This window comes from Triturus cristatus, chromosome 1_2 (genome assembly GCF_964204655.1).
Source record: "Triturus cristatus chromosome 1_2, aTriCri1.1, whole genome shotgun sequence".
NCBI classification, from domain to species: domain Eukaryota; kingdom Metazoa; phylum Chordata; class Amphibia; order Caudata; family Salamandridae; genus Triturus; species Triturus cristatus.
Window position 1 is genome coordinate 1,110,508,802 of NC_140580.1, and position 23,106 is coordinate 1,110,531,907.

At 42.5% G+C, this 23,106-nt stretch overlaps 1 protein-coding gene across 6 annotated transcripts in view; it reads left to right on the forward strand.

Annotated features, from left to right (window-relative positions):
- NEK6 (NIMA related kinase 6) overlaps window positions 1-23,106 on the forward strand; it is a 516,220-nt gene that overhangs the window by 442,757 nt on the left and 50,357 nt on the right. For all 6 annotated transcript variants that reach the window (XM_085613747.1, XM_085613749.1, XM_085613748.1 and 3 more), the window contains one exon: window positions 22,255-22,349. In XM_085613747.1, coding sequence (XP_085469873.1) covers window positions 22,255-22,349 — 95 coding nt within the window. The remainder of the gene's footprint in view (window positions 1-22,254; window positions 22,350-23,106) is intronic.

Sequence of the window (23,106 nt, forward strand, 5' to 3'; positions counted from 1 at the left end):
ACTATAACTACCCTGTAATTGATCCGCAAATACGCCTCCTGAGCCACTGAGAAGGGCCAGAGACCCCACCCCCTGGGGCCGAGGCAAAAAATAAGGAAAGGGGTGCCCCGTCCTAGAGCCTAATTAGGCCCCAGGACCCTATACGCCGGGGCCAAAATTAAATTAAAGGGGAATGGGGCCATGCAAACACCCCCTCCCTAAGCAAACAAGGCCCCAGGGACCACATCCCCTGGGGCTGTGTAATAAAATTAGGGGACAGGGGTGCGCAGCCCTCCTCCCTGAGTCTTTATAGGCCAGAGGACCCCATCCTCCATGGCCTGTTCAGTGACTGTGTCCCGGGGAGCCCACCTCAGGACACAATAGTTTCCCTGCCCACACTAGTAGGAGGAGTAAGGTGTTGTAGGGGGAACTGTAGGTGGTTTGGGCATGTTTAGCTCTTATTCTGTGACTGGTGTACATATTTACCCATCTGAATTACATATTGGAATGTATAGCAACACCCTGTTTGCAAAACAACATTATAGCTCAAAATATTTTCTTCCCAGACGGGGTCTCATGCTCACTGTGCGATAGGACTCAAGCTTCAGCTCCCTGTTGAGGCTCAAGTGCGTGGGAGGCGGCTTGAGGTTGCCTGTGTTGCTATTCAGAGGGTATCTGGCCTGGTTGGCCTGGCTACTCTTTCTGTTGGACCAGGACTAACACCGATTTGCATATGTCTAGCCTCTGTTAACCATGGTACGGTGGGTGAAAAATTATTGAAGTGTTGCAGTAGAGATTGCCAGTGGCTAAAATTAATTAAAGCATTCCCTCCTTTACTTTGTTTCTGTTTTAGTCAACGCAGCTTACAGCATTTTCTGAAACTAGAAGAAAGTTGTAAGAACCTCATTTTGTTGGGTGATAGTTGTGACGCGGTTGTAAGGCAGGTTCTGATTACAGCAGTTTGGTTTTGTTATAGCACATCTGGTTTGATGTGGTGTGTAGAATGTAGTTATAAGCAAAATCGTATGTAGCTTGCTTCTCTGCAAATAATTTTTCTCGTGTTGCTGGACCTTTCTGCCGCATTCGACACGGTATCCCACCGGATCTTGCTCAAGGAGATTAGAGGAGATTGGACTCAGAGGTCCTGCTCTTCAGTGGATGACGAGTTTTCTGTCCTCCCGCTCCCAGACTGTCAATCTTGGCCCTTTTCGATCGAAGCCACTGGAACTGACCAAGGGAGTTCCCCAGGGCTCATGTCTGAGCCCCACTTTGTTTAATATCTATGTTGCTCCCTAGGCCAATCTTCTTAGATCCTGTGCCTTCACACCTATTCCGTATGCTGACGCTACTCAGCTACTTTTCTCGTTTAATAAGTCCACCTCGATGGCCCAGTCTTCTTACTCCACGGGAATGATAGCTACCGGAAACTGGATGAATAGTAATTTTCTTCAATTTAACGCAGAGAAGACTGAGATTATGCTTTTTGCAGATGCTCCTTTGTTGTGGTGAACAGATTGGTGGCCGGCAGCCCTTGCCACTCCCCTGCCCCGAAGGCTCTTGCTAAAAACCAGGGCATTCGGCTTGATCATGCCTTGTCATTGAAGGAACACGCTGCCCATACTGCCGGCACCTGCTTTTATGTGCTGGGTTTGCTGCGACGAGTGTTCCCGCTCCTCCCGGACTCTACTCGTAGAACCCTAGTTCGGACTATGATAATGAGACGGCTGGACAACTGCAACGCACTCCTGGTCTCAGCTAATGATTCCTCGTTAAGCAGATTGCAGGTAATCCAGAATACGGCTGCGTGCCTTGTTATGAATGCCCTGCCAAGAACTCCCTCCCTTCCGCTGCTTCAACAACTCCACTGGCTTCCAATTCGCAAGCGTGTTAAATTCAAAGTTTGCTGCATCGTCCACAAGGCCTTGCATAACAAAGGTCCTCCTTACATCTCCATGAAACTCAAGCCTTATGCCCCTACCAGGACCCTCAGGTCTGGAGACAAAGCGCTTCTCTTGCTCCCCCGGGTGAGCAAAACTAGGCTAGGTGGGAAATCCTTTTCCTACCTCGCTCCCTTCTACTGGAAACAGCTCCCCACCCACTTGAGACAATGCCCGGACTATTTGCAATTTAGAAAACTTCTTAAAACCGATCTATTTCCATAGGTCCGTCTGCCTGTCTAGTGTGCAATCCATAGCGCAGAGATACCCCTGCGGGGGTGATTCAGGCGCTATATAAACCCTATAAATAAAAATAGATAATGGTTAAAGTGTTAAGACTACAAATGTTGTCTCCTGAAGCATAGAAACACACACTGTAGCAAAATGGTCATCATTCAATGTACAGAAACGAAGACACCACTCCAGTCTCTCCTTAGGAGTACTCAAGTAACTAGAAACTGCCAAATGTTTACTGTTTCATCAAGGGATTATTCAACTATTGTAGCCAATTTTGATTATTAGATGTACTTTTGATTGGTTTACGGAATTGATGTCTCTTTCTTGAAAGAGCTGCGCACTCGATAAGAGTTTTTTTTTTTTTATACAGACTTTATATTTTGTAGTGAGTGTTTTATGCATTTTAGATTCTTTTCCATGATCACTACCGTTTGTCCCTACAAATGCCTCTGTTTCCGGAGACTTGCCAAGGTAGTGTGCATGTTACAAATGTAGTATGTGAGTCAGTCTCTGGGTTCTATTTTTCCAAATGATGGGAATTAGTATTTTTATGGCAAGGTGGTCTTAAGTGTGACCTAGCTAAATTGATAATTCTGACCTAATTTATCCAAGGACCGAGGTGAATTGTCTCCGTTATGTTTCTGGGGCCACACTAGTCCTGCCACACCTTGACCAGGTTAAAAACCTTAAAGCGAACAAAGGTTGAGCACTTGTTTTTCACTGCTGAACCTACTACCTTTTCCATAACTCAATTTCTTCTGTAGTGCCTTAGATCCCGAATGTTAACTATCACCGGTATATAGTTTATATGTTTATTTATAATTTCAAACCCTAAATTAAAGGTGATTACATTTAACTCAAGTTGTTGTTCACAATGGCTTGAAATATTTCAGCATTCGTGATCCAGTCCTGTGGCCCAACGTATGATTTTCTTCCTATTCGACCATCTACAGTCCAACAGGTATTGGAAACAGCTACAGAAAAAGTACTCCATTTGCCCACCGTGGCAGCTTCTCAGACTTCTTCAGGCGGCAGTAGAATGCTCCAGGCAGCATTCTAAATAGTTTCAGGTCTTTTATTGGATAGAAAGAATTTCTATACAAATGCATTAGCAATCTGTGTTACAGAGTGAACTCTGAATAGTCTTTATCTCCTAAGCACACTGATATCAAATACACAGGTTGGGCCTTAAACAATATCCCTGCATTTCTCAATGCTGCGCATAGCTGCACTAGCTTTTAGCAATGATAGATCACGTTTTGCGTCCAGTGAGAGAATGGTATTTTAGAATCACTTCTAAGTTTTACCTGTTTCTTCTCAATGAGCGACATGTTATACAGCTGCCTTGCTTTACTTTTCTGCAATGCGCGGAATCCAAAAGTACTCTCAGATGATTCTGATGTTGTGGTAGAAAGATTGATATTGCAAATACAATAACAATTATGGTTTCTGTTAGTGTGTGGTACATTTTAGCACTCTGTAAAAGTATTTTAATCTATTTTCCTGTTTTTTTTGAAAGGTTGTATGCTCATCGCTACATGATCACTGAAACAGCATATAATTAAGTGTCCTACTAGGATATTTGTTGTCTGTGCCTGGTGTCTGACCATAGATGATAACTAGGTCTCAGTGTAACTTTAGGTAGCCACTTAAAAAAAAAATGGCAAAGATCCTGTTGTAGACAGTGACTAGTGTGCAAAGTAAAAAAAAAAGCATCGGCAAAGCCCAGTAGGTATCATCACTGCCACACCAGCGGACATACATCGTGATGCAGCTGACATTTTATTTTTTAAATGTACTTTTCCAAGATGGCTGGCAGGCAAAACCAAGTGGCATGTGTGAGCAGGGATGGGCGGGGGATGAGTGAGGAGGGGATGGAACACAAGGGGTCGGAGAAGCGATGGAATGGATAAGAGAGCAACACAGACCATGCAGGAGGAGGCAAGGGAGTCCAGTAGAAAGCAGCTCGTGAGACGTAAGGGGAGAGAGCAAGAAAACACATGCATGGGGGAGAGAGCAAGAAAACACATGCATGGGGGAGAGAGCAAGAAAACACATGCATGGGGGAGAGAGCAAGAAAACACATGCACTCCCAAGGAGAGCTGAAAGAAAGAAAAATTAAAAAGTAGTTCCCTGAATGTAAATAGTTGATGAATAAAATTCATCCAATCAAAAGGCTGATAAAGTAAATATGCTTTGGGGGAGAGGTAAAGAGAAGAAGAAAAAACATTTAATAAGAAGAAAGCAAAATAGATTGACAATAAAGCCAATCGTTAATAAGCAAAGGACTTACCCAAAGCCCAATGTAAGTACTGGTATTGTCCAAAATCGGTCTTTTGTGAAGGGACAGGTAATGATGTCTGTAGGTGAGACCTAATATCATTGATGGGAATGCTAAACACTACGCTCCTTGCATTTAATACAACTTTGCAGCTAAACTGGATGTGGGAGCTTTGCGGAGGTCAATGGGGAGGAAAGGTTTTGCAACTGTTCATCTTTCTAAGGCAGGTTATCCATATGTGTGTTTACAGCACACGGCTAAATGTATCTCTGCACAAATGTTATACCTCCCAGCAGTCTCAAAGTGTTCACATAAAGACAAGGCACTTTAATCCAAGGCTTCCTTGACCGAGTAGAGCACTTTTGTCATGATTGTTGTGCATTGATCTTTATGTTTACCCAGTCCAGAGCTATTGCGGCACTTAAGAAGTTTTCTTTATTTTGATCGCTTATTTACAAGTTTTGTTGGGAGCCAAACTGAACAGAGGCAGATTTCAAATGTGCGTGCGATGTCTAAAAAAAATTGATGAAAAGCTCGAAATGCTGCCTGAATCCTGCTTCTCCTCTTTGAAAGGAGATCACAAAAGGTTATTTTCTGTAGCCCAGAGCGCCATGTCAGATCAGAGGCGCCAGAATCACAGGACATCCCTCAGAGTAACAAGTGCAGCTCTGTTTCATCCTTTCTGCACTGCAGGTCAGAAGGAAATGTGCACAGTGGCTTTGCTTCAGTACATAACAGGCCTGGGCTAAATCTGTTTCTTCATGGACACAGCTTTCACAAGCTCTGGATTGCATTCTGAGACTTGAGTTATTCTGGGTTTTGTAATTTATTATACTGGTCCTGTTTGAAAAAAATCTGTGTTCGCCAAACAAACAGGTAGGCCATCCATGTCTAAACAAGCTTTACATTTCACCCTGAAAACAATCTTTTTACATTCTAAAATACAATAAGTGCCTAGTTTGAAAGTTATTAGCATACCACCTAGGCGACCCTGCTAGTTATCACTTATTAACAGACAGGAAGACGAGTGGCCTTTGATGTGGCCTGGTGATGTCCACCAAGTCCTTCCAAGAGGCTAGTCTATGGGGGCCACCTGAACTGGGTGCTGCCCCCCCCAAGACTTGTGGCCAGAAACCTTGGGGTAAAAGTTGTTGTAAATCTCACTTTTGAGACCCATATTAAGTCCTCATCCACTACTTGCTTTGCTACCCTTAGATCTCTTAGAAGGATGCTCCACCTCATTCCTGTAGACTTTTGAAAAACCCTGCCCTGGTTATGGCAACACTGGATTACGCTAACAGTTTATATTTGGGTCTACTGTGTTTTTTTTAATCCAACTGCTCCAAATTATCCAGAACTCCGCCGCACGTCTTATCTTAAGATCCCCCCTTGTTCGCCAGTGTCTCATCACATTCGGCATCTTCACTAGCTCCCTGTCATTAAGAGGATCCAGTTAAAGGCACTCACATTTGTTTTCAGGGACTTCACTTACTAAGGCCCTCTTTACCTCAGGAGAAGACTCAAGCCGTACCTCCATTCCAGAGCTCTGAGATCTAGCAACCTCAAATTGCTCCAAGTTCCCCGCACACAAAGTTAGAAGAGGCGGGCAATCCTTCACTTATCTGGTTTCCAAACTGTAGAATGCATTGCAGCTCCGTTTGCGCTGCAGTCCCTCGGAATCGTTTTTTAAACTTCATATCAAACCCTTCTTTTCGACACCTGTCTAATGAATGTGTGGTCTTTTAGTTCTTTTTCTCTTACTCATGAGATTTACGCTAGCGCCAGTACATCTATTTGGAGGTAGCTGTGCGCTCTATAAATGTAATAAATTGAATTGAAATAATGCGAGTCTATTCATTTCCTTCTATCCTTTTCTTGAGTTTTCTCATTGAGATTTTTCTGCGCAGGTAGGCAGAAGTGGGGTAACATACTGGAAACTGAAGCACCCATACATGCATAGGCCGTGCTAGTCTGCCACCACTCACAGCAGCATCTCACACATTTTCATATCACCATTTTACTGCAAATGGAAAGTGAAAAGACAAATACATTCCTCTCTTCTCTCATGCTTTCTCCTAGGATTCACTTTGCTACTAGGAAAGTGTAAACTACATATATAAAGTTAAGTGTTCCTTAGCTCCTCATTCGCGCTAAAATATATTTTTGTGGAAGTCCTGAATTGGTAGCTATAATTTTAGTGTGTGTGTGTTTTAGTATGGTATTGTGTGTGTGCATGCCAATGTGGATTTAGTGTTGACAAATGCCAACATGTTAATAGAACACTCGCCTAATGCCAGTGTGAGACCAAACAAACTTCCATGTTACATAGAACAATAGCCATCCTTATTTGGCATTTGATACTCGGCATCTGGAGGGGAAGGTTCATAACACAAAACCCAGCTCCTCCATTTCCTAAATTTTGAGGCTGTTTCAAATGTTTGACTCTTTTTCTTATGTACATTAACTTGGTGTTGAAACTCTAGTTTAGTCCGTTTTATGGCAATCTATTGTAGATTGCATTATTCATTTGGAATGTGTGCAAAAAGGGTCACTACCTGAGTCTCGCTCACTGTGAGCCCTGTTGAAATGGATTGAAAGTGCTAATTGCCAGTGTCTGCCTTTTAAGCGAAGGCCTGCTAGGCACAGTTAGGGTGAGTGAGTCTGGGCTGGTTACACATGAACATGTGTGCACATGTGTGATTATTCTTGTATGGGCTGGGCATGTGAGACCACCTTCTAGCTCAGCCAGGTATCTGTGCACAGATAGACTGTAACAGAGGGGCTCTTAATGGAATTGTGCTGAGGGCCGTCTAATCTGAGTGGGTATTGATAGTGAGAGTATGTACATCTGTAGGGATTCAATGCCTTCTAAGTCAGCCAGGTGTCTGCGTACAGGTAGACTGTCTCAGAGTGACCCTTAAAAAAATGTTGCTGAAGGCCTTCTAATCAGGGTGGGTGTTGATAATGTGAGTATGTACATCTGTAGGGCTTCACTGAAGTATGTAGAGTGCCTTACTACAATATGCTCTTTGGGCGAAATCTGCACCAAAGCACAGTTTCAGCTTAGTTAAGACTAGAAACGAGCATGACGCACCAATATCCCAATTGCAGCTCTGACATTATTTCTACATATCTGTATTTTTTGTTGCACTTCAAGATTTAAATTTTTTGTTGGACTCAGCTCATAATTAGATTCTGCCCTTTGAATCACCCTGGATCAAGTTAATTACTCTGCTGGCCAGCTGGAGGATCAAATATCTCCCCACATAATAAGGTAATTAGACCTGCTCCAGGGAGAGGAGAGCACAGGAACAGAATCTGCATGTGCTTATTACTTTTCACACTGCACTTTGAGCTTACCGTCACAGAAACAGGGAGGGCAGCCCTTTAAAGATTTGGAGGGAAGGACCAGGTAGTTGTGGCAATTAAGGCAGGGCTTAGGAGAAGTTCTTTCAACAGACCACTTGATGGAACCATCATAGAAATTCCCAAAATGCTGTGCAGGAGAGTTGAGGCAGGAGGCACCTTAGGATTGGGCAGTGGCACCTGTTTTCTGGAAATTTCCACCTTCACCTAAAAACCCTTCCACAAAACGTTTGAGAACAGACTGGACCTGGGGGAAGCGACACCAGAGGAATCCCCATTGTAAAGATGAATACAAGGGATTCAGATTTCAGTTGGCACAAAGGATTAGGACTTGTTTCTCCATGGCCAGTGGCACTGTCCCTTCTGAGGTACAGTAGAGCGATAGCGGGACATTGGAGGGTACCCCTGGATCTTTTGTGGACTGATCCTACAGGAGTGTGGCCTCCAGAAAGTTTAGGGTTGCAGACACCTGCTGCCCTAGATGCTCTGCAAGTGGCCAAAGTAGACCACAGAACCTGGAGGGTGCAGGATAGGGTACTCTGTCTTCTTGCCCTTGGGATGATGCTGAGGAATCCCCTGGGCCCAGGAGAAGTGTCAACGCCCAGACAGGAGACGTCCCGTGTGAGGAGGGAGGCACTAAAATTTAAGCTCCTCAAGAATAGCAAATCTTAGAAGCCAGGAGGCATGAAGGAAACACTGCTGGTGGCTGTAGCATGCCACCAGGAGCAATGTTCCCCGTGCATTGAATCATTACCATTATTAATGAATGTCATTGTAAGACGGTACCAACCTAATGGTGTTGCATTGATTTATTATGACATAATTATGTTTTTATTGATGTAATGACATCCTCATAAAGGCAGTAGACCTGTATTTTAAATACTTCCCCTCATTATATTGTGTCTAGGTGTGTGAAGATTATCACGATCTTAGGGTTCAAGGCTCACTAGGGTTCTGAGGGTTTCGCCATGGGTATTTACACCTGCCATCATGTACACCTTTGTTAATGAGTGTTCAGTATTAAATTGTGTCTGCATAATAACATATTTTTCCCTTTTCAAATTCAAAGATACTGATTGGATAATAATCTGTTCAGTGTAGTTTGTTGCAGTCCTGCATACTGGGGCACTAGCGCAGACCATCTCGGACTGCTGTGTCTCAATATCCACGAAGGGGGTAGAGCTAAAAGGGGTTCTTGGGTCTTAGTAGAGGGACGGGTGACGATCCCACCTTCTTTCAGAATGTATACAAATATTTTCTGCACTTCTGTAAAAGGCCATTACATCTTTCTGACAGGGCAGAGGGTCCAACAATGAAGACGCCGCACCCATTTCGAGATGGATATGGGGTGCCTAGAATGCATGCTCTACAGGCAGCGTGTTGGACAAGGGAAAGCTCTGAAGTTATTTTAACAGGGTGAGACAAGCATCTGCAGTTGGGGAAGGAAGATAGATAAGGGTCAGCAGACATCCCAAGCTTTGCAGCCAGTGTGACCGTGCTGAGAAGAAATGAGACTCCAGGCTTCGCATTGACCAGGCAGAGGAGACGATAGGCAAAGAATGTTGTTGAAGTGAGTCAAGGAATGAATCCATTTGTGCAAATATACACCAAGAATATATGACAACAATAGAGAAAGAATTAATAGGAGATGGAGCTGCATACCTTATTGACAGCCTACCTCTTAGAAAAGCAGGATTTCGTAGTACACAGATGCTTGCTTCAAAGATTCTGTTCTGTAGCTTAACAATTGGACACGCGCCTAAGTTTGCAAATGTGATTTGTTTGAAAACAATCTTTACGGCTTACACAAGAGATTGTTCCAAAGAATGAAACTTTAAATTAGAATCCATCTACTGGGTAAAGATTGTTTTGTTTAGAAATTATGGTTCTCTTTATATGCAGTGAGCAGGTTTCTAAAAATGACATATTTTCGAGTTATTCCATAGTTGGTCTTGACAGAAGCAAAACATTTTAGGAAGACAGAACGCGTGCTTGTTTCAGTTTCAGTTATCCACCCAGTGGCACTGGGTTTGGTTTGATATTTCATGGTTTCAATCTAGGAATCTGCACCAGTGATTCAATTAGTTCGAATCAAGTTTTAAATTGAGAAATGCTTCCCATGCTTGGGAATAAAATAGGGAGATTCTCAGATGATATTCTGTCTGCACTAGGATTGGATGAAGGGGTTTGGCGTGTGGATGTTGGACACAAAGATGCTCTTGTTCCGCTCCTCTTAATGCGTTCTATTTAAAGATCCGAACGGGCTGGGGAGATAGAGGTTCCTCTGGGACTTGCAAATGGAGGCAAAGTTTCAACATCTTTTAAAAAGCACTGGAGCTTTACCTGCTAAAACACCTCCAGCAGTTTTATCTAAAGGCCGCCAGTAGCCCTCAAATTAAATGGTGTGTGCATACACACACTACACATTTTTTTACTTTTCCCGAAAATGTTTGACCCTGTGGACGGTTCGGTATCCGAGCTGGTAATCACTTAAGACCTGAGTATAACTTTAGCGGTGTGGCAGTGGGGCTGCCACGCCATCGCCCCGCTCCCACACTGACAAAGTCCACCGTCGGCCACACGCCAGATTACAAGTTTTCTCACTGTCTGGCGTGCAGCTCCTTGGCGGTGCCTTTGAAAAAGGCATCACAATGGAAGCACCAAAGACTTTGCAGTCCATGCCATGCAGGAAAGGGGGTGCAAGCACACAAAGGGAGCACAACATGTGCTCCCCTGCATGCATCCCAATAGCCTGAGGCAGCAGGAGGCTCTGTAGGGTCCCCTTAGTTCCCTCACCACCATCCTTTTCAGGGCAGGCTCACCGCCATGAACAGACTGGCAGTGAGGAAATTTGTAATATGCTTTGCGATGTGCAATGGCACCACCAGCATATTAATGTCTCACACCGCTGCAACGCTGCTGGAGAACGATGGTTCCCCAGCAGTTGCAGTGGGCCTGTGGTGGTCCGACTGCCAAAATCAAAATAGGGCGGTCGGACAAGCGGGGCAGCTTTTGCCACCACACCACCTCGAGTTTGGCAGTCTGCCAAACTCGTAATCACCCCCTTAGTGTACTTAGCAAAAATCCAGCAGGTCAAATTTGGTGCAGTTGCATGCATGGTAAAAAATTGTTAATGGAGGATCAAAAAAAAATTTGATTTCCCATTTCAATTCCAATAGGAACAAAACCACTGAACAGATTTACATCAAACCTGGCAGAATTGTCCAAACATTCAGGTGTGATTGACTGGCACTGTAAATCACCGAATCACAATTTAAACAGCAGAGATGCACAGAAGTGTTAAACATTTCAAGCTCACAAGATACCTTTTTCAATCACTTATTTCTTAAAAAGTACTGGACGGATTTTCCGCAAACCAACGAAACCATGTTTTAGAGGTAATGTTCTAATTTCATGCCAAGTATGGTGTAAATCCATTCAACAGTTTCTGCTGTAGCAGCGAGTGAATATTCCCATGGGAGGTAAAATAGAAAAACACATCTTTATTGACCCCACCTTTAACTTTCTTCCTCCAGCATGAAAGTGTGTGACATTTCCAATGCTGTAACTTAGCTACGCATGCTGTTTTATTGCCAAATTTCAGGCAGATCCACAGCGGACAGTTACAGGCAAATCAATAAATGCTTGTTTAGATAGATAGATAGATAGATAGATAGATAGATAGATAGATAGATAGATAGATAGATCAAACAAAACCACTAAAATTCACCAAGTATAGTAATCTCAAGTAACTATAAGTTGTGCGCTAAAGTAACTATATCTCGCGCGCCCGACATGCACACTGCTGTCATCAATGATGCCATTTCAAATGTTGCAGTGATGCTATCAATAATGTCATAGAACATGACATGAGTGTGAGAAGTCAAAGTTACTTTAGTGCAAGAGTTATAGTTACTTGAGATAAATAGAACTGGTGAATTTCTGTATATTTTTTTTGTTTCAGCCATTATGTTTTAACTAACATTTTCACCTAACTATTACGTACCGGTAAACTTTGTTTTCTTTCAGTGAATTTCTAAGAAATATTACAGTTCCTAACTGTAACTTCACTGTAACCATTGTTTTCATACAGTGAATTTCTTTTTTTTCTTTAAACCTTAAGGAAGATGTTCATCCCAACCAAAGCACACCCCATGGGCACCCAAACCCCCTGTCGTGCTTGGACTTAGTGGGGTGGGGTTGGGTGCAGGGCCTGGCCACAGGGCCGAATGTGATGCAACAATATAAAGGTTGCCATTTAAATTAACACAGACCTACTGGCTTTGTCAATGAGTCAGAGCACCAAAATATAAAAAGAGGGCCCCATTCCAATGCCCCAGGACCAATGTATTTTTAAATTGGGGCTGGGGGCATGGGTCCTCACTCTGGGCCATGCAATGGGCCCAGGACATGATAGCAGCAGTGTCCCATGGGTCCCATCCCCAGGACACTGATGGTTCCTGCCCACAAGAGCACAGGCAGGGAGAACTTCAACTCCCTGCCCGGACTCGGGCGGGTAGGGAATAGGATCACAGGTTTGTTCTTACCCAGCGGAAGCAGAGAAAAAAGTTGCTCCTGCCAGATGGGCGCAAACAAATGAAGCTGGCTATCTCCGCATTCCTGATGGGTGCAGGCAGGGAGCCAGTAGGGGCCACGAGGAACTGGGGATCCCATGTGACCCGAAGGCCTGTAGAACGTAAAACCTGTTACATTACTACACTGATAAGGCGCCAGGAAAAACTGTATTTTATACAGGGATGGCGCAGTCCTCTTTCGATGTAAATGGGCGCTCCAACGGCTTAAATCCTTAGTATCTTGTTGTTACACGTTCATTGCAAACATGAAGAATAAAAGCTGAATCTGTACTGTAAAATTAAACTTATTAGAGTTGAGCGGCCATTCTAGGCTACCAAACGCATCACAAGTTGCCTCTAATAAGGAAATTAGAGAAAGCGTTTTTATGCAGGTGTTCATTATAACCAAATATGTAATAAATTCATATCACATGGTACAAATATGATCCATTTTGTACGTGGGTGTAATTGATAGCAAACAATCTAAACAGGCACTATTACTACATGGCTTCTATTGCTTTCATGAGCACCTTGTTGTGATGGTTTCAGTGCAAATGTAACAACAAACTAACTTCGCATATTAACAATGAAACTTTTAGGAAATTCACATGATGACCTAAAGAGAGAGACAGCGTTATTTAGAAAACCTCATATACTTCATGCAAACCTATTAAATGGTGGTATGTAAACACTCAAAGACGGCTTAAGTTTAAAGGCTACTGTTTAGGTGTAGCACAATAAAGTAACTATGTGTATGTGTGTGTGGATGTATGTGTGTGGATATGTGTGTGGATATACACACACACACACATATACATATATATATATATATGTGGTTATTACTGGAATATTCATTTTAATATCAATGGGATTTGCATTTGTTCTACAGAGATGATTGGATGTCTGCGTGTGTATGTGTGTGTATATATATATATCTTCTCTGTAGAGCAAATACAAATCACATTGACACTGAAATGAATGAGTGCATAAACCACGCTAGAGAAGGACAAAGACAGCACTGATATCATATGGTGAAAAGAGCAATAAACACCTTAATCTGATGCATGAATATCATACCATATTCTCTCTGCACATCACACAAAACAGGTGAAAAACACCTGTAATAGCAGGCAACCTAAAACCATTAAATGCACGCACCACACAACACATCCACATGCGTCCAAGGTATCACAGCCTTATAGTCTTGTAGTTTGTACTCATCGAAGCACTGTGATAAATTTCTACTCCCTAAAACGGCTGCCCTCTCAAAAACCAACCCCGAAGCTAAAGCCACCCCTCACAAACTGCTGCAATGTCCAGCAATGGCCGAAAGCACACCCCGATATAGCTCCACCCCAGAAGAAACTGTTCGCTCCAAAGGATACATCCGGCCAACATAGTCCTGTTCCTTTATAATTATCCCCTAAAACTCCTATAACAGCATAAACAGTGAGCGCTGCCAAAAAGCAAACCATGTCATGTACTCCAAACCACAAATAACCCCACCCAGTCTATTCAAATTAAACATCCCCTGATAAGCCACAAATTAATCAAAAAAAGAGAAACGAATGAGTTTAGTAGAAGGCAACGTCTCTAATAACACCTGTCACAGTGCAAGGACCGCTACAGAGCAGGTTTTCATTCCTGCGAGTCGGTCCAAAGTGTGGGGGAAAAGCGCTTTATTTGGAGTGGTAGCATAATATTAAATTGCAACATAAAATTCCTATTAATACGTACAACCCCGTTTAAGATACGTATGACGACAAGCAGATTTTAAATGTCCGACCCTGAGATGTCCAAGACGAAACGGGAATGCATCGCTTTTGATCTAAAATACCTTGTGCCTGTCAATACACTGGAGCATTGTGATTAAGCAGGGTAATTTATTAGTTTATTAGTTAATGCTACTTCAAAAGATGCTGCCATCGCAATAGAAAATAAGTAAATTCAGCAAACATGATATGTAGAAAACAGTGACGGCTACTTTCAACTTTTATTCAAAACCGCACACAATTTTAAATGCAGGAATTTATGGCTAATCGAAAGGTAAGTGCCAATGCCGCCTCAATTTACCCTCAATTAGTATGTTTAGTGAACAATAAAAAATGTACTAGCTTACATGACATACTTACTTTTAATGATTCAACTGGCCACAAACAAATTTGAATACTTGCTTTCAATTTAAAGATCCTTCATCTACACTGGAAGTTCACAGTCGTTAAAATACATTTTCTTTGTTAAATTGGCATTTGCAGCTGTTTATTAAAATGCCAAGAATTCATCGACGTTCATAAAATTTGGCACCCAAGGAGGCTCCTGGTGTGGCAGAAGCAGGAATCTAGTCGCTGCCTCTTCTCTCTGATTTTCAAGTCTCTACTTGATATCGGGCGCGTTTGCAGACCGCGGCACGTTCTCTCCCTCTTTGCCAATTACAGAAGCATTTCGCCAGCAGGAGCCCAAGCATGATCATTTTAAACATGTGATTCTGGCTCACGACTTTAGACCTGGAATGTCGAGAAGCAAAGTCCAACCTGTAACAAACCCTTTGACTAAATGACATTTGTTTTTCAGAGTTTCCAAGCAATCACTTGCGCGTAGTTGTTTGTCTTGTATTCTCCAACTCTGTGGAAGGTTTGTCTGGCCACCTATTGGACAACATGGGTCTTGTGTAGGTAATGGAGTAAATTTTCCTTGTCGTTTCAAATAATATCATTTTACAAAGAGAAGGTGCAATTTGACATCTATTTTCAAGTTAAGTGGTTAGAGCATTGGCACGTGGAGAGGGAGAATTCAGACTTGCCCGCCGCCAATGCTTCTTTCCCGTCTTTAGTCTTTTTAACTTCGGCGGCAGTGGTGATCCAGCTGGTGATTAATATTGAATCTGAACTATATTTTCTCTTTTCAGCAGGACAAATGCCAACCAAAGTTCCAGATTAATAGCCTCAGATGAGACCACTCGTGTCATATTGACTGATGCAAAGCATTGGTGATCCCTGAATGATTCAATTTGAAGTCCATCGCCGCGTTCTAGAAGATGCTCATTACCAGCGATTCGCACATGATGTTGGACGGGCCGTAAAGAGAATCGAGCTTGTCAGTCTTTTATCCTGACACTTATGTGAGAATTAATGCATCCATTTTTAGAGCACAGAGATCTGCTTGTTCATACATGTGCTGACAACTGCACGCTAATGATAGGCAAATGTGGATCGTAGAGACCGGAGAATGAATTCAGACGTAGGCTGCTCCACAAACCTACTTAACGGAATGGAAGAACCTAAAGCACAAAATTCTAATAGAGAGTACAGCGCACTCATCCGTTACATAAACCTTGTCATCTTCCTCTGATTAATGGTCATTTTGCAGCATTATTCGAAACGACAATTTAAATTGAAGAGCGCCTACTAAATCGACCCATTGCTTATACTGGTGGTGAGGCCATATCGTCCCACCCCGCGCTCCGCTCTTTGTTTTGTGCTCGTCACGCAGTGACCCAGAAGAACCGATTTGAGGAACAATTTCGGCTTGAGGCCACCGCCACTGCGGCAGATCATCCTGACACACCAAGATTTATGAGAAAAAGAGTTATTTATTTCCGTTTTCATCTGCCTGATATAGTATGCTGGAAACTGAAAAGGCCTACAGTATTTTATTAATTATAGTCAAAAAGCGCTGAGCTTTTCTCTATGGCATTCTTGTGCTGCAGCTTTGTTGTTAGTGTTTATACGACAAAATGGAAGCCAAGAAAGTATACAGGGCACTAGGGCCAAGCAATAAATTATGTAAATAAGGATTTTAGCTTATTAAATTTAGGATCATGCTTCTAATGCAGAAGGGTAGCCTAGATCAGAAGGCAAGACGAATATTTATCTGTTAATTGAAGTATTGCAAAAAGAAGATATTAACTCTTTCCATCATCGGCATTAATTCGTTTCGACAATCGGTTGCCGTCCACCAACAGAAGTAGCAGTACCTATTGGATACTGTGTCTTAGCAGACGCTGCTCCCTGCTTTAACATATGCTCGCATGGCATTCTGTTATCTTTAGTTATAGCTGGCTTTTTAGTTCATTATAAGCTCTTGCCAGCATGTAAAGCCCTATTACTGCAAGTCAAGCGAAGTCAAGAATAGCTCATGGTCTTTATTGGAAAATTTGTACGCTAGGAATTTTTATTGCAATTTGATGGCTGACTCTGCACTATCTGCAGGAGAGGTGTGAAGGTAAATGGATTCAATTAGAGTAAATGTGAGGCTTTGCAGAAGTCCACCTACCACATGTGTATTTTTATGATCGTATAACTAATCGCCCATGTTGGCGCAAAGCGCGTGCCAAAGCATGCATCGTTATAGTTAAAGAGCCAGCGGGTAGTTTTATGTATAGCAGTAGGCGGAGGAGTCGAAATGAAAACTTCTGCCTAGAGAGGCAATTGGGCTAAATATGCAACACGCATAAGGTTAGTTTGCTCTGATTCATTTAGGAAATCTGGGTAATTGTGTTTTTGTTAAATGTTTTAAGCCTGTGGTGTACGTACTGTGGTCGGTCTTATCATAATTTAAATTTACAAAAGCTGTAAATTAAGTTGGGCCGCAGAGAATAGCGTTTTTTCAAGGATGAATTATCTTCGCTTGAACACTTTGAACTCCTAGTGTTGATCCATGGGCAGATCCGCACAGGTGCAAAGATATTCCGAAGACGCGACTAAACAATACAAGTCACTGATAGATAATGTGCTTGGGTCCCTCTTTTCAAGCATTCTGCTCTCGCCAGCAGATCTGTGTACATTTGCCCCAAAGCATCCATTGTTCTGGCCATTTACTGTGGCATCAAGGGGGGGGTCTCAGAACTGGAGGCAATAAAAAAAAAAACACCCTTAACCTTCTAGAAGGAATTACCTGGCATGGTCTGTGAATTATCTACTTTGGATTACACATTCTCTACAAGTTTTTATGGGTGAGTTTTTGTCTTTTACGTTGCTCCCTGAGGTGACGCTAACCTGGGCATTTTGTACATTCATGTGCATTTAGTGGTTAATACATCCCTTTTGAAGACAACTTCTGGAGGTTCCCAAGGACTGAAAAGAAGGGACCCTGAGAGTGGATTCGCCAAACGTGGAATCACCTGCCAATCATATTCCAGACAATTGATAAGGAAGGATTTCCATTGACCACAAGTGGGATTCCCATCGAAATCCCAATGTGTCAGATTTTAAATAATTATTCCAAATGAGGTTATTAAAAGGAAAAACGACACCTGGCCTTTCCTGTCTTTATTGCTTGCTGTCAGTTTCCCTCCACCTGGTGGTAAGATGGGCTGTGGGCGACAACGTGCTGCTTTGCCTGATCTGAGTGTACTGATAATACCTGCATGAGATACGTGTTGTTTTTTTAAAGAAAAACTGTTTGATACAGCAGTATTTAGGTTTGAAGCTATAGCCAACCCTTTCTTTTGGGAGTGTGTCATCCTTACCACAGCCTGCAGGCTGCGGTAAGTATTCGGTTTGCCACTTCCTCCCAAAAATAATGTACTAAGTTTGTCAGTATATCCAGTTCAACATTGCCTTTCTCTAAATCCTTCATCCCCCAGCACACACATGTGTTGGAATGCAAAGTTTCTGGAATAGAATTCATCACTATAAGGCTAATGGTAAATAAACTGATCTCTTATACTGTGCGGTCTTCTAAGAGCTTTAAGTTGGTAGTTCACAAGGAGGTGATGGTTTTATTATGCCTGTGTTGTCTGATCTTTGTGCGTTGTAATTTAACAATCCTTGATCGTCATACTGATGAACTGTTATTTGAAAGGGATATATATGGTATGGTCTGCCGTTAGTGCGACATTGCACCACTTTCAGTAGTCCAGGAATGACTTTCCAAACAGTTCTGTGGTCTATGCCTGAGACACATTAGGTTTGGTTACCATGTGTAGTCAACATAGTGAGTTGGGGTGTCCATCTGTTAGTTGATTGTGCTGCTTTAATGAGGGGTATTTTTCTAGGGAGGTGGGACCGGAGGGCTTCACCTGTCTGTTAAGTTATTTTCTCTGTTGGAGCACATGCCCAGTGATTGGCAAATGCACATATTTGGTAGGTAGCTGGTTATCTTCAGTACTATTGTGGGACGTAATGGACAACTGCATATTAGTTTTTGATGGGCGTGTTTTTCTTTGAAACATGTTTTCCTTTTTGGGTGGACTGCGCTGTTGTGAGCACCGTCATCTATGTCAAGCATGGCCACTTTTGGAAACAGATAAGAGGAAGATTTGAGTAAAAAAGTCAGAAACTAAAATATAGCCATTCTAGCTTTAAAAAATGCATGCATCAGGTATGGCATCTCTGTGCCGTGTTGGATATATTTGCAGTGCTGTTTCTAACATACTGATGGATATTGTATGTGTGTGGTGTGTGGCATTTGAGTAGATGCATCACTGTTATACACCTATTGACGAGTATGACCCCAGCCTCTAGGAGAGGATCTCAAGACCAGAGGCCAGTTTCATGGTGGCTTCCTGTTCTGTCTTGTGTTGAGGTGGTCCAGGTCTAGAGGCCATAGAGCTCCTTTTGAGTCGAGTTTATTCGGATATGGGTGGTCCCCTCTGTCAAGGACACAAGTTCATGAAATGGCGCTCAGGCGGTGTACATGTCTTGTATCTTACAATGCAAGATTAGAAGTTGTACCTTTGTTGGCTTTATGTTTTAGGTAACTATATTTTCCTTTACATTTCTCAGTTTCTGCTCTCTATTTAGAAGATGCAAGGTTAATTTTCCACCATTATGGAATTTGCTGTTTACGCGTCTCTCTCTCTCATCTTAATTACTTGGCTCCACGCTGGTGCTGTTCCTTCACTACCAACGTTGGAGCTGTTGCATACATCTTTCAAACTGATTTGAATGACCTTTTGCAAACACGTGTGGGACACTTCGCTTGACATCAGTGGCATTAGTTTGATGCATTTATACATTATAAAGGTATGTTGGCATCCACGCTTTTATGACTCACAAGCGCACTCACGCAACTGGTTTTTACTTTTTTAATCATGTATGTATTAACTTTATGAATTATTTTTTACTTTATCTTGAATACTTCCAAGTACAAGACCGAGATGCAGCAACATTGCAAATTCAAAGGACATAACACATAAAGAGAGAGAGAGGAGTCAAGAAAAAAAGAGAAGGGGGTGGGAGGCTGGATAAGGAGGGCAGCGGAGATGAACATGTGATGGGATTGTGGTACAGGAAAAGGGCGCATCTATCTGCCACCTCTTTCTCACAGCCTGGGCATTTATCATCTGCTTGCCACCCCCACTTAAATAGCCTAACAGAGGTTTAATGAAATCTAAAGAGTGTTTTGTAATACTGCACTTGAATGTTTGGAAGAAATTAAAAGCGGAGGACTCCTTTGAAGGGACCGTTAAATCATGTTATTAGCCACTTTGATATTAGCCTAATCTCTCCCCTTGCTTCCTGTCTTTGTATGTCATCTGGCCTAAGGTGGTTAAAAAGGGTGTAGACCGTATGTATCCTAATGTCATTATTTTCCTTATTTAAGAGATCTAATCTTATGTTTGATCCTCCTTTTACTCTAAAATAATCTCAAATTGTTAAATATTTTAGAGAAAAGGCTTTTTAGGTAGGAAGCCGCTCTTTTTGTGTGGGAGAGGACTGCGCCATCTTGAAAAAGTTTCTTTAGCCGATCAATTCGTATCATCTTCAATTTATTGAAGCAAAGTTTATTAAAAAACAAATTGGCAAAGGCTATTGATGCAAGAGTAACCTCTATTTAGCTCTGCGGCCTTTAAAAAGCACTGCCAAGCTTCTAATGGATGGGTGAGAAGTAAGTTGCTTGTGTGAAAGAGAGATGGTAACCCTCAGATTCCTCATCCAAGCTACCTTTATATCTGGAGGGTATCAAACCAACATTCATATCTGTTTGTTAAGGAGACACATTATATTACTATATGTAATCTAATGGCCACCAGTGCTCTGTATTTTTGTTGGAGGCTGGCTTCGAAGCGGCAGCTGTACTTTCCTATTCCGTGCTGATGCTGCAGGCCAACTACGGGAGGATGATCTTACACACCCCTCCCTATTGGGAAGTCTATTGGTGCTGTTTGACAAGGAAAAGCTTGTGTACACATGGAAATGACAACTGTATCATGCTTCACATTTATGTTAAATGTTCACTTCCCCCTCCCCATTTATTGTCTAATTTCATAATGCTTCACACCATATTCCTTCTAGTGAAATTCGTCTTTTACCTATTTTTATTCGGGAATGTTGCACTTTTACTATATTTGTAGCCACTTCTCGCTGTGCTTTTTATTAATGTAGTTTTTTAATTTGAGTACATGTAAGAACCACGCAGCATGTACGGCTCAAGAGGTGCTAAAATGCCATGGAACTGAGCCTTTAAGGTGGGCTTCATTCATCTGCAGTGTACATGTATATTGTACCCGTATGCTGCGCAAGGTAGACGGGACTCTGAAGTAAATGTCGCTCTTGATGTAGCCGCCGTGAGCAGCCGTGTCCAGCCTAGCACCAGGGGAGCCGATCCATAGTACATTTACATGATATCTGCCAAAGATATATTTACGTGCAGTGGGAATCATGGTCATTATCCTTGGTTAAAGTAAAGATCCGGGAGGAGTTTGACCCTGCTTGACATCAGTTGGACTCCATTGGTCTTTTGGGTACGAGTGCAACACACCGCGTTCCTATTGACGCTAAAAGTCCTTTCTTTTTTCTCCAGTCTTTGGTAGAAGCATCACCTTGTCTTAGGAAGTCTACATTGTTAACCTGTTGGTTTCACAGATGCATTCCACCATTTAGCCTGGAAATAGCACAATTTATGTTATTTTACTTGAATGTGTATACCTGCTGTACAGTGTTTAGGGTCCTGGTGCTCTTTCGGAGTCCGGGTGCCCTTTACAGACCTGGGATTTACGTTGACCCAAGTCGATGCTGTGTTTCAACAAGGAAGAGCCCATCAGTTGTATGTATTGTTTAGTGAAGATTTGTACTGAATAGTGGGCTGACTAGGATGTGCACGATATGGTTGAGAATCTTTGTAGCATTTGATGCCTTCGAGTGAGTGACCAAGTACGTGTTCATTGAATATTCTTCACTCCTTTGAGTGACTGTCCATTGCTGAGACCTTTATGGGTATTCTGTAGAGTCCACGTTAGCTAGATGTATAGCATGGATGAAGGGCTGTGTACGTGTGGAACCTTTGAGCTAACCTGTTCTGATGTGTGTGCTGGTGAGAGGGGATGGGATTGCCCTCGGGGGAGGCGGGGTCTCAACACACACCCATTACATTACTTAGTTGTTGTGCAGTGCGCATGAAGGCAACTGGTGGGTCTATTCTCTTTGGTTCATGTGGATGTATTATAAATATATCCTTATATTTTTAAGCCTTGTGGTGATTTTGTATGTAGTGAGTCTAGTGTGATGTGTTCTATGGTGTGTGATTGTGTATGGGGGTGAATCACGCGAGTATAATGCGAGCAGAAACTGGTATGTCATCCTGGGAAGCTCTGCCTTGTCCTTAGGAATGGCCGCAGCATAAACATGGCAGCCTCCCTCTACACAGGAAGTGGAGTGTAGAGGGGAAAAGATGGCACCACCTGAAGATGGACTCCCCTCTTACAATGATTGGCTGTTGTTAAAGGTGATGGAAATGCACCAGATAAATACTCATTATATTAATAACACAGCTTGGATAAAAGGAGAAGTTGAACATTGCTCATCTATGAATTTTAAAGACTGTTAAATGTCTTCATCTCTGTAAACATATTTTAAATCATGGTTAGGCTTGTGCAGAGCATATCTATGACGTTGCCATCGAATAAATGTTGTTAACGTCGTTGTATTTCTTCTTTCAGTGGGAACACCATATTATATGTCCCCAGAAAGAATACACGAAAATGGCTACAATTTTAAATCCGATATTTGGTCTTTGGGCTGTTTATTATACGAGGTAAGAGGTTTTCAGTTCATTAAAATGCAATATAATTTGAGTAGATGGGATCATGTGGACTGTACATGTTTCATGTTGGTACATGTTTAATATGTCATTGGGGCTGGTACAGTGCCTACATCATGAACTGTATCAGATCTAGGTGCTATCATATTGGTGGGCAAAACAACACCAAAGCAGGTCAAAGATCTCACCAAAGCAATAAGATCTTCATAGATTTCCTAGAGCAGGTGAGGATGCCGGTGTCTGGATTTCCTGAGCGCGGGCTCAAAGTGGGGTCCTAGGTGGCAAATCTACGCTGCCCTTGAAAGTCACTTCATGATATTGCATGTTACCAGATTGCAAATTTGCATCTGAAAGGCTATAGCTGTAAAAATGTGATGCATGAGTTATGGAAAACAAGCACGAGGAGGCCAACGATGCATTTAACAGTGAGACCTAGAATTACCTGGTTGGAGAAACCTGAGTGCGCTTTTTCAGTTTGGCCGGCCAAACAGACATGCGCCCTTAAAAATGCGCCAACCATTCCCCCCCCCCCCCCCCCCCCCCCCGTGTCCTGGCCCGTCCCTTCCCCACGCACGCTAGCTCAGCCTGCAGCTGACAAATTAAACAATATTAAAATATTTTTTTTTATTTTTCAGCTTCTGGCTCTAAGCCGGCGGGGCAACTCTGCTGCTGTTTATGTCCTCAACAGTGTAAGCTGGCCAAAGAGCAATGACATGGAAAATGCACTATTCAGTGCCGCAGAGTCTAGCTT